The 12,042-nt window shown below is 40.1% G+C and overlaps 1 protein-coding gene across 1 annotated transcript in view; it reads left to right on the forward strand.

The window, feature by feature from the left end:
- Nucleotides 1-12,042, forward strand: part of FARSB (phenylalanyl-tRNA synthetase subunit beta) — a 71,919-nt gene that overhangs the window by 37,361 nt on the left and 22,516 nt on the right. Inside the window, exon 16 of the mRNA XM_019445802.2 lies at nt 8,784-8,939. Within this exon, the coding sequence (XP_019301347.2) occupies nt 8,784-8,939 (156 nt within the window). The remainder of the gene's footprint in view (nt 1-8,783; nt 8,940-12,042) is intronic.

A 12,042-nucleotide genomic window follows, 5' to 3' on the forward strand; every position in this document is an offset into this window, starting at 1 on the left:
TCCTCAGTGAATTGAGCACATACATTTTTACTGCCTTTCAAGCCAGTAAGCATTTTTTTCTGTCGGAGTTAGCCGTTTCCTTCTAAATAGTCACACTGTTTTGAAGAAGAAAAATCTAGAGTATCAAAAATGAAATGATAGAGAACTTTTCCAGTAATATAAAAACATCCCAGATTTTCATTAGCGGGGGGTGCTGTACCCAAAGTTCAGAAGGTAGGGATGTATGGCAAGAGTAAACAAGACCATCTCATTCATTGCACTGGTAGAAGAGTCTGTTTTTTTTTATGTTTATTTATTTTTGAGAGAGAGACAGAGTGTGAGCAGGCGAGGGGCAGAGAGAGAGGGAGACACAGAATTGAAGCAGGCTCCAGGCTCTGAGCTGTCAACGTGGGGCTCAAACCCACGAACTGTGAGATCATGACCTGAGCCAAAGTCAGACACTTAACCGACTGAGCCACCCAGGCGCCCCCGAAGAGTCTTCGAGTTCCTTTTCTTTGCAGGGTCTGTTTGGAATATAAGAGAAAGAGTTGCCAGTCTTGAGGGAGATGAACTGGTTTTTATTTTTTTATTTTTTTTAATGTTTATTTGTTTTTGAGAGAAAGAGAAAGAGTGTGCGTGCGAGCAGGGGAGGGGCAGAGAGCAAGGGAGACACAGAATCCGAAGCAGGCTGTAGGCTCCAAGCTGTCAGTACAGAGTCCCATGCTGGGCTTGAACCCACAAACTGCGAGATCACGACCTGAGCTGAAGTCAGACATTTCACTGACTGAGCCACCCAGGTGTCCCCCCGTAAATAGGTTTTTATACATAGTGCTCCAAGGGAATGTACAAGGGATCCTGATAGCACAGAGGAGGATTGACAGTCACCACTGACTTGTTTTGTAACATTAAGTAAAACCCCGAATTCCAGCCTCATGTCAGTTTTGTATAGGCAGGTGTATCTTCCTCAATGGAAATGAAGAAGAAATCTGTGCTGGATTATTATATGCCTCCCACCAATTTTATTCGCCCTGTGTTCCGGTACTCTCGTACATATTGTACTCTTACGTTTCTGTAAGAGCAAATGAAATGTTTTCATTCTTGACCTCATTGGACACTTTCTTCTGCTCGTGTGGACTCACTGACTGACCGTCCATGTTGTGAGACTATCAGGCTAGCTTCCTGTTGAGCAACTAAGTCAGACACACTTCTCAAATATTAAGACTTCAGTGTGGAGTCCAACATATCCTGGCTCTTTAAGGCTGAGCCAGCCACTGCATTTACTGAGCTGTAGGATCCAAAGTTGCTGCACCATTGTTAAAAATTAGTCATGACTCAAGCAGCTAAGCGGATTTATCCCTTTTGGGCAGAATGGCATGTGTCTTTGGAATGAAGTTAAATGCAGACTGTGGTGTGGGGTGAATTTTCAGCTGTGTTACGGAAGTCGGTAGAAGCAACCCTGAAGCTATCAAATCAGGCTGCTGTGAGTTATTGATTTCAGTTGTTCATAGTTCCCTCTATATAAACTAAACTATGAACAAAGTAGTAAATTTATTTATTTTTTTAGAGAGAGAGAGAGCAGGCACGGGAGAGGGGCAGTGAGAGAGCAAGAATGTCTAGCAGGCCCCACTCTGAGCACAGAGCCTGACGTGGAGCTCGATCCCACAACCCTGGCATCATGACCTGAGCTGACATCGAAAGTTGGATGCTCAACCGACAGCCACCCAGCCGTCCCAAGAGTAAATTACTTTAGAGGAGCCCAGGACCTACTTATGAATTAACTTGGGCTAATCTTTGTGCCCAGAAAAGCAATTGGATTTTGCAAAGCCCAACATTCTGGCTTTTTATTAAAAGCAGATTGAGTTCTGCCATCACAGTTTATTTCATGATGGTCACTGAAGCTGCCAAAATGCCTAGAAGCTCACTGAAGTGGCGGTAGAGAACACATCGCTGGGTTGAGTCTGAGTTTAAAAGAAACCATACCTCAGCAAGATGGCTTGGCTTGGCTTGGCTTCGTAAAGGGTATAAGGTGCCTTAGGTTTAGCATGATTCAGTCACATCTATGGAGAATCCTGATGATCACGTCGCCACGCACTTGAGTTTGAGCTACTGCACTTGAAGGCTTTGGGGCTTTAATATTACGGTAGATGGAGCAGGTTACAGGCCCTTGAACACTGGGAGGGCTCCGGGGACCTCGCTTGCCCGAGCAAGCATGCTCGCTCAAAGCCTTCATTCACTTCTTGCTCAGACCACTCCTACTTCCTCCAGAGCATCGTTACAGTCCTGGTACGAGCTGTGTTTTCTCTGCCCCCGCCCACCCCCTCCCCCGAATGTTCAAGTGGTGTCTAAAATTTTGCACTCTTCCGTAGCTTTTCTAAATCGGAATGATCTTCTGACCCTGACTTGTTTAGATGTGGAAATCCAGAATCTCTTTTAGCGTTAATCACAGTACATGAGATTCTTGTTCTTCTTTCCTCCTTGGGCCACCAAGGCTGTGTAGAACACAACTAATTCACTGTTCCGTGATTTGGTTTGTTCTTCCAGCTTCCTCTGTACCGTTCGTGGATCTGTCTATATTGTAACCTACTGAATACGGCGGCCAGATATTTATAGTTTTTTCTATAACTCTTTGCTTGATAAAGAGCTCAATAGAGGCGTTTTCATTATGAGCTTGTGAAATACTTGAGCTCTGAGAAATTGTTCATTAATTCTGCAGCCATCAAATAATGGAAGATTATCTAGCGTCCACATGTGGAATGTGGTTTTCTGAAGAAAGCTTATGTCATCAGTCTGGATTAATTTAATTTTACTACTTCATGTTTTTGGCATGTAGAATTTCCAATTAATAATTCAAAAAATATGGGTGTAAGGAACATTGACAGTATTTGAAGTAGCATCATTCCCCTATATGATGGCATCTTAACTGTAAATAACATCATTTTTAATATGGAAAGTTATTTTAGTGTGTTTGGTTCCACATAGTTAAAATCTGCAAATGTGAGTATAATGTGCTCTGTCATGCATTGCATATTGTATTTTTTTAATAGATAAAAATCTGTTCCAGGTTTATGTTAACTAAAAGGCAACCCACAGTTATAACTTTTTCCTGCATGCATTGAGAAGGTCATAGATTTTTTTTTCCTCCTCACATTTATGTTTTGGCTTTCAGCATTATCTAAAAAAAGAAAAAAAAAATCCATACTTTGGTGTGTTAATATAGAAGTTTTAAGGAAAATTGCTGTTAAGGTTTCTGTTTCTTTTTTTTTTTAATTTTATTTATTTTTGAGAGAGAGAGAAAGAGAGAGAGAGAGAGGCAGAGAGGCAGAGTACAAGCAGAGAGAGAGGGAGACACAGAATCCACAGAAGGCTCCACGCTCCAAGCTGTCAGCCCAGAGCCCGACATGGGGCTAGAACTAGTGAACCACAAAATCATGACCTGAGCTGAAGTCCTATGCTCAACCAACTGAGCCACCCAGGCGCCCCTTAAGGTTTCTGTTTTTAAAATTTGTAGTATCTTTAAGAACTTTCACAAATACATATTAAGAGCAATTTTATTTTTCATATTTAATAAAAAACAAAACACATATCCAACTTCTTCCTAATCCTACTCTTATAGTTTTATGTGTATATGTGTGTGTGTATATGCTGTTACAATGTATACACACACACACACACACACACACACACTCTTATTGTATATTTCCTGTGCATATGCAATCATGTGTTTTACATTTCTCTGTAGAGCCATAGATACATATAAATACTTTCTAGTGTTTAAAAAATTGAATTATGCTTTTCCTATCATGTACTTTTGCCTATGAACACATTCTGTCCATTGCATTCTTTTTAATGTCTATATGATATTCCATTGTGTGGCTGTATTATAGTTTGTTCAGACTTAAGATGAATATTTAGATTGCTACCAGGTTTTTGCTAACATGTCTGTTGTAATGAGTATCCTTGTACCCTTATACAAATATGTGTTTGTACAAATAGAATTAGTCCATAGGTATGCACCTTAAATTTTTGCTGTCTTAAATTGTCTTCCAAAAAGGATTTTTTTGGGGCGCCTGGGTGGCTCGGTCAGTTAAACGTCCGACTTCGGCTCAGGTCATGATCTCACGGTCCGTGAGTTCGAGCCCCACGTCGGGCTCTGTGCTGACAGCTCAGAGCCTGGAGCCTGTTTCAGATTCTGTGTCTCCCTCTCTCTCTGCCCCTCCCCTGTTCATGCTCTGTCTCTCTCTGTCTCAAAAATAAATAAACGTTTAAAAAAATATATATTTTTTTTATAAACTTGCAGCCCTAACACCAGTGTGTAAATGTTCCTGTTTTCTTATGTCAGGTAGGTATTAAGGTGTAGGTCTTCACATAATTCTTGTAGCTCTTGTGAATCATTTAATATTACATCGACATGTTTCAGGAGATATGCAAAATTTGCCACATTAACTATAGTCTCTTGGGTACCAGTATTAAAGAAATTTATTGGGTGGAATGGATTAAAAACAAAGGTGCTTCATTTTGTTTTCTGCCTTGACCAGACTGTTAATCTCAGTGCTCAGTGTCGACCTCTGGTTTTTCAGTAGGCTTTCTCCTAGCATCTGTATTTGGGCCTTTACGTGAGTCTGAGAATAGAGGCGGAATTGTTCCCTTGAAGACTCTGCCCTTTTACAGTCTGTCCATATATAATAACCTAACACCCGTAATTTGCTTCTTATTTTTCGTACCGTGGTGAGAGACGGTCTACACTGAGCAGGAGCCTGTTTGAATAATTTGAGTTGTAGCTAATAGTTCTTTACTGGGGGACATCATGTACCACTTTTTTTCCTCCTCTTTTAAAAAATCATTTGGCATGTTCTTTCAGCTTCTAGAATTGTAGCCAGCCATCCCCTCTTTCGGGTGGTTTAGATCAGCCTCTCCAGGCAGTACTTTGAAGTCTGCAAAATGCATTGGTAATTTAGGCTGACATACTTGGCAGGCCCATTGAAGAAGCAGAATTGTTTGATGGCCTAACACAAGAGGTCTGTTAATGGAGTTATGAAGAACTGAGGCACTTCCAACAAACGCTTGTTTTGGCATGAAATTTAAATAGTTCTTATTTTGCGGCATGTAGTCAGGGAACTTCCTGTGATGTAAGAGGGTCCCTTGGTGCAAAATACTAGGAGATGGAATTTTATTCTACCTGGCGGTTTCTCCAGGGAGGAATGGGTGGAACCGAATATGTGGTCGTTTCCTCCTTTAATTCAATTTGGCTACAGTAGAGGGAATATCTTAGCAAGATGTGAGGAAGCAAGTCCAGAGGGAGTGGTAGCACTGGGGAGATGTGGAGGAAAAGGCCAGTCCGTGGCGGGAGTTGGAAGGACCATCTAAATAGTTTAATTCTTACAGTGGGTTTAGTATAAGGCCCTAAAAATCTGTGGCTTTTCTTAAAAATATTGCAAAATTGAATCTAAAAATACATAGCGTATTTGTGTATGTGTACGTGTGTTATGCAAACATCTTGAAACCTTTCTTGAATAGAATATAATTTTAAGGCATGTAATTTTTATTGTAAGCTCATCATTCTGATCATCAAAATCACGCGACCTGCTTTTTCTTAATTCGAAGTCTTTAAAGCAGATGTTGCTCCTCTTATCAGAAAAGTTAAGTTTTACGTGGTTTGGAGATCAGGAAAGAGGTATTCCAAGGCACCGAGGTTACCAAAACAAAGCTTCAGGTTATGTTGCTAAGCTCTCTGAACGCTGGCATTACTGTTGGGCTCTTCTCTCCCAGCAAAAGTGGAACAACAAAGTAGTTGGAATACATGTCTGTGGGTTAAAGTGGAAGCACGTGACACTAAGAAATGGGTACCACATGGCAGAGATACCCAGGAGCAAGTCAGTAATATGAAAGGGATAATTTAGTTCTGTTTCATTGCATTGTTTTCCCTTCAGGGAGTATGCGGGTGTACGTGTGCGTGTGTGTGTTCCGACGGAGAAATCAGGCCCCTCATTTTAGTTTATGCATGTGGTTGGTTTAGTGAGGTTTTATGCCTGCCTGGTCTTAATACTAGTTTTTATTCTTACACCTTCAATTATAGCTTTTAGATACCAAATTCCTTTATTCTCACAAAGAGAAATGATAGAGAATGACAACAGTGAAGAACTCCTTTCCTCCAGCAGCTGGCTCCTGTGCGGACTGAGAATGTGGCCCACTGTCTGGGCCTGGCACCGTTTAATTGTTGTGTGTGTGTGTGTGTGTGTGTGTGTGTGTCCCCTTTCTGGGCTTTATTCATTTATTCAGAAATTAATTGTTGAGGGTTTAGTCTGTGCAGGCCTTGTGCTGGCTTTGACCTTCTCCCTCCAGGGATACATAGACTAGAGTGCCTTGAACTTAGTGGGCACTAAGAAATGTTACATGGCAAGAATGGTCATTTCTTCACTGTATTTAGTCAGAAGTGTCACTTCGAATACGCTTTCTTTCCATGAGTTACAGTATTGTTGATGGCTTGAAACTTCAGTTGAAGGACTTCTGACAAATAACACATGAGAATACTAAAATGTGTCCTCTTAAAACCATTTTAAGAACGTACATCTTTGACTGTATTAAGCTTGTATGTTTTCATCTAAGTGCTTCAGAGATTAAGAAATCTCTAAGTCCTTTAGAGACTTCAACATTTGCAGTGTTTACTAGAAAGAGCCTGTGTTTAAAAAAAAAAAAAAAAAATTAATGTTTATTATTGAGAGACAGAGCATGAGCAGGGGAGGGGCAGAGAGAGGAGGAGACACAGAATCCGGAGCAGGCTCCAATCTCTGAGCTGTCAGCACAGAGCCCTGTGTGGGGCTCGAACTCAAAAACTGCGAGATCATGACCTGAGCTGAAGTCGGATGCTTAACCGACTGAGCCACCCACGCACCCTGAAAGAGCCTGTGTTTTAGAGCCAGACCCTCCCAGTCATATCCTGGTTTTATAGCTTATTAGCTATGTAATTAGTTAGCTCCAGCCAGTTTGCTTGACATTTTGGGTAAAATCTGTCTGAGCCTTTGTTTTTCCATCTAACTTTTCCTGTCCCCTTTTATAGTGGTAATAAAACCCACTGTACATGATTGTCTTGAAAATTAAGTAAGATTATAGAAGAATGATAGGTACTAATAAGTACCTGGCACATAGTAATCAGTTGTGAGTTTTCCTTTTCATCCCATTTATGTGCTCACTTTTTTATTACTTTAGTCGTATAGTGTCTTAAAATACCCAGGTTTTATTTGGATATCTGGAAGGTAGAAGACATTTTGTATTTTGTCAGTCGTGGCTATGGGAATAAATCTGTGGAAGAACTTTGGCTCACTCCATGAGAATATAAAGTAGATTATTTTTCAGTTTCCCCCAGGTAGACATTGTTTTATTTTTTCTCTGTCCCTAATTTGAATAGCAAAATGAAGTCAGCATTCGATGTTTGTGTTAGAGCAGCAGTCTCCTTCAGAATTAAAGGGCCACAAGTGAATATGTATCTGTTCAAGTTCAATGCTCACTGTTGAATTTGAGTTTACCTCTATATGCCATGCACTTTTTTTAAAAAGGAGTTTTAATAAAGTTTCATATCTTTGTAACCATGACTACAAGACACAAAACAGCTCTGTTGCCGCTAAACCCCCACGTTGTGCCATTGGAGTTACATTTTCCCCCACATCTAAGCCCAGGCAACCACTGTCTGTTCTCAGTTGCTATAGTTTTGCCTTTTCCGGAATGTTCTATAAATGGCCTTGTATGTAGACCTTTGAGACTGGCTTTTTTCATTCAGTAGAATGCCCTTGAGATTCATGAAGGTGGTCACATCTATTAATGGTTTGTTCCTTTTCATTGCTGAGTAGTATTCCACTATATGGATGAACCATACTTTGTTTATCCACTCACCGTCAGGGTTTATTTGGGTTGCTGCACATCTTTCTTAAAATATTTTGGAAATGCTGATTTTCAAAGTAGAATAATATGTATAATCAAGGAACAGTTGGAAAATAGCTGAAATTTGGTAAACATGATCTCTGCCCAGATAGAATCTCTGTTGGCATTTAGGTATATTTCTCTTCATTCTGTTTCCTGTGTGGAGAGTTTTTTGGCTTACATTTACATCAGTGTTGTTCTTGTCCTCCTATATTGCTTTTTTTCATGTTTTAATTGTGAAGAATATATGTAACATATGATTTGAAAAGATTATAAACCATCCAAACTAAGAAATAGAATATTTATTGCCAGTATCTCAAGCGTCCTGTGAGGCTCTTCCCCATCTTATCGCTTCTCTTTACTTAAAACAACCACTGTCCTAACTTTTGTGATAGTTACTCCCTTCTTCGCTTCAGTTTTCCACTTGATCTTAGCCAAAAGGCCGAGAAGCAATCGCTTCATAGTTTTCCAGCCAATGTATATGCTTTTTTTAACATTTTTTTTAAGTTTATTTATTTATTTTGAGAGAGAGCGAGAGCATAAGTGGAGGAGGGGCAGAGAGAGAGAGAGGGAGAGAGCGAGAACCCCAAGCAGGCTCTGCACTGAAAGTGTAGAGGCTGATGCGGAGCTTGAACTCAACAAACCGTGAGATCATGACCTGAGCGAAATCAAGAGTCAGACGCTCAACTGACTGAGCCACCCAGGTGTCCCTGTATATGCTTTAAACAATGTAATTTTGACTCTTTGAACTTACGGTCTCCCCACCCCACCCCCCCAATTTACTCTAAGTATTTGCTTTAGCTCTAAGTTTCATAAAGATGCTTTTTAGCCCCATAGGAGTTTCTTACGTTATGGTCACCATGGCCTTGTGTCTAATTCTTTTATTTTTTCAGATGTAGGCGCAAGAAACTACAGGCACCTCTGTGCTGTTTATTACAACAAGAATCCTGGATTTGAGATCATCCATGGGCTACTTGACAGAATTATGCAGCTCCTGAATGTGCCTCCCGGTGAGAAGAAGGGGGGATATGTGATCAAGGCATCAGAAGGTAAGACTCATCAGCTGAATCCAGAGTTAGCGATAATGTAATGAAGAGTCCAGGTCCTGTGTTTTGATAGTTTTTTTCAATTTGATTGGGGTGGGGAGGTGGGAAATAGAGGTTCAATTTCAATTAATTGTTAGTATTTTCTAGAAAACATTTCCTCTTCCCTCCAGCATCTTAGGAAAACACCTGCAGAGCTCTTTTAGTAAAGTGCTTTTGTTCCAGGTGAGTGTGGTAGCCCCTAGTTACTGACACGGTCAAGCCACCAGCACCGTGGTGGCACTTCTGAACTCAGAAGTCCAAACTGGAAGCTGAGAGGACCTAAACTGAGGATTCACATTCAAATCCGCCTGTCTGAAGCCTTTAAGACAAAAGAAAAACCTGGAAAGTTATCCTGAGAGGCTTCACGTTAATCAAGTCGTGAGGTTGACTGAGGAAGAACACGAATCCCCCTGTATGAAAGCCCGTGCAGCGACATCTGTTGGAGAGTTTAAGTTAGGCTAACAGGACAGAGCACGTATCCTGGTGTGCTGGCTTCTCACTGTGCCGGGGATGCTGAAGTTTTTACATTTCGTTTCCCTGTAGTTGGAACCTGAGTTTATTTTGTTAGACTAGAGATCCAGAAACAACTTGAAAGGAAATATTTTATACCACTCCTTCCTACTGCCTGCCTGACAGGTTTTTTTTAACTGTTAGGCATTTTAAATGTCTAACAGGAAATTCATTTTTTTTTTAAAGTGTTACTTAGCAGTTACTAGTGATATGAGGTCTTTTGGAGGGCATAGTTTTGTTTTTCTTAGATTTATTTTTCTTAGTCCTCATAGATTGTTTTTTTGTGGGTGGTTTGTCTTAAATTTTTTTTTTTTAACTTGAAGATTTCTTTGAAAATGCAATAACCCTGAAACATGTGGGCCTTTTTAGGTTGATCTGTGAAGTTTTTTTTCTTTGGTTTTCTTTTTTTTTTTTTCCCCACAAAATTGAGAGATTAAATATGGCAGGGAGTTACTGTTTTCTGCCACATTTCTCATTAGAAATTACCCAGGAAGTCATGTGTTGGCCCTCTAGAAGCGCAGAGTGTTAGAACTGGATCTTGGAGTTCAGCAAATCCAATTCACTTGTTTCACAGGTGAAGGAACCAGACGTAGGCAAGTTGAATGAGCTGGGCTGCACGTCACATGCAGAATCCAGGGCTCCTGCCGCCCAGTGTTCCTTCCACAGGCCCAAGTTGCCCACCTTCTCAGTGCCTTTACTCATGTATTCACCAGTTTGCTCTTCTAGAGTTCTTTAAGATAGGGTCAACCAAGTTAATAGCAACCTGAAAGCTGGTATCTTCTTTACCTTCTAAAGACTTAGAAACTTCCTTTCATAAATAAATTAACTGGATGGATAAAAACCAGTTCTCTGAAACAGATTATGCTGTGTATATGAGGCCTAATGTTCTTTTCTTGCAAGATTGCAAAGAACTGAAATGGTGAATTGGAACATAATCTGTTATGGATGGGACACTTTTATATTAATGATATTTCTATAAACCATAAACCGACATTTTAATATGATGCTTCTCTGGCCTCAGTAATCTCCTTAGACATTTGTTTTTCGAAGGAATCGGAGTTCCCAGTCATGAGGCAGGTTTCAAGATGACAAGGGTAAGTAGGACAGGCCCCACTATCCTGGAATCTGTAGGGTGAAGAGCATTACATTCCAGCTCTCACACCAGGCCACTGCATCCGACGGGAGCCTTGAGGTTTCCACAGGGGGAAACTGTGCACCTGAGGGCATCCAGCAAAGCATTACTGAGCTTCTGGGAAGTTAGATGGGCCTGTGAAGGAAGGAATAGGGAAGCAAGACGAGCCACATGAGCCAAGACAAAATATGGGAAACATGGCCTAGTGCAGTTTGGTTTGACTATAGGGTGAGGAAGAAGCTTAGGAATATATTTGAGAGTCCTGAATGCTAGAATGATGCTAGGGATTTTAGCTAATCAGGAGAAAAAATACTGAAGCTTCTCTCTCTCTCTCTCTCTCTCTCTCTCTCTCTCTCTCTCTGTCTCTCTCTGTTTCTCTCTCTCTCTTCAAGTAAGTGATATGATTTAGACCTGTACTTGAGAGGGATTAATCTGGCAGCAGCATGGAGATTGGGTGGCATAGAGTAAGGGGTAGAGAATGGTTGGAAGGTCGTATAGTGTGGATTCCATATCACAGTATACACTATACGACAGTAGTGAGGGTGTTGACTTAAAACTTGAACTTCAGTGTTGGCCATAGCCATTCCAAGAAGACTGATTTAAGACACTTCTGAAAGGGAGGAGCTACAGCACTTAGCATTTGGAAAATATCATGGTATGTGTTGCTTGGAACCATTTATAGAAAAAGCGAATCTGTGTTGATCTTTTTAAAAGTCAGATTTTTATAATTCTAAACCTAGGATAGTATTTAAATCCTTTTATTATTTTTGGTGCTAAAATATGTAATACTTAGTACTTAATCTCCGTAATGCAAAGATGTCTGTTGTGTTGTGTTTTGTTTTTAATTAGAAAATGCCTTCATAAGCTGTACCTTCTGATGTGGTTGTAGGTCTTGACATTCACTTTTTTTAGACCAAGTTGTTACTATGGTTTTGATTTAGGATGAGGACAGAGTCAATATTCTGTTTCTTTTTAAATTTATTTAGGCTTTCATAGTAGAATATTGTAATGTCTTAAAGTTTTGACGTCTATGAAATGTCCTAGATTTATAAATTTGAAAAGCTTTGGTACAACTTCTTTATACATATGGGTGGCCTGGACCAGTACATGTTTCATTATATCTAAACTGGCTATTTGGGGGGTAAAGAAAAACAAAGCAGGGTATTTACTTCTACTGCCCCTATCACCAGCATTGGCCACATCTTTTTTTCTGAGTGCTTTCTGTAAGAGCCATCAAACCAAAGAGAATTACTGTCATTATAAATAATAGTTCCTCATTTCTCATAGGCATTTCTAAGTCTATTTTGATTAATGACATTTTTTTTATGGTTAAAGAAATCGACACTTAAAGTAAGTGGTTTGTCAAAACAAGTCCGGAGCAAAGCTGGTATTCATCTAAAACTTCACGTGTATATTGTATATGTA

This window comes from Panthera pardus, unplaced genomic scaffold (genome assembly GCF_024362965.1).
Source record: "Panthera pardus isolate Hobbes unplaced genomic scaffold, ASM2436296v1 HiC_scaffold_10, whole genome shotgun sequence".
Lineage (NCBI taxonomy): Eukaryota > Metazoa > Chordata > Mammalia > Carnivora > Felidae > Panthera > Panthera pardus.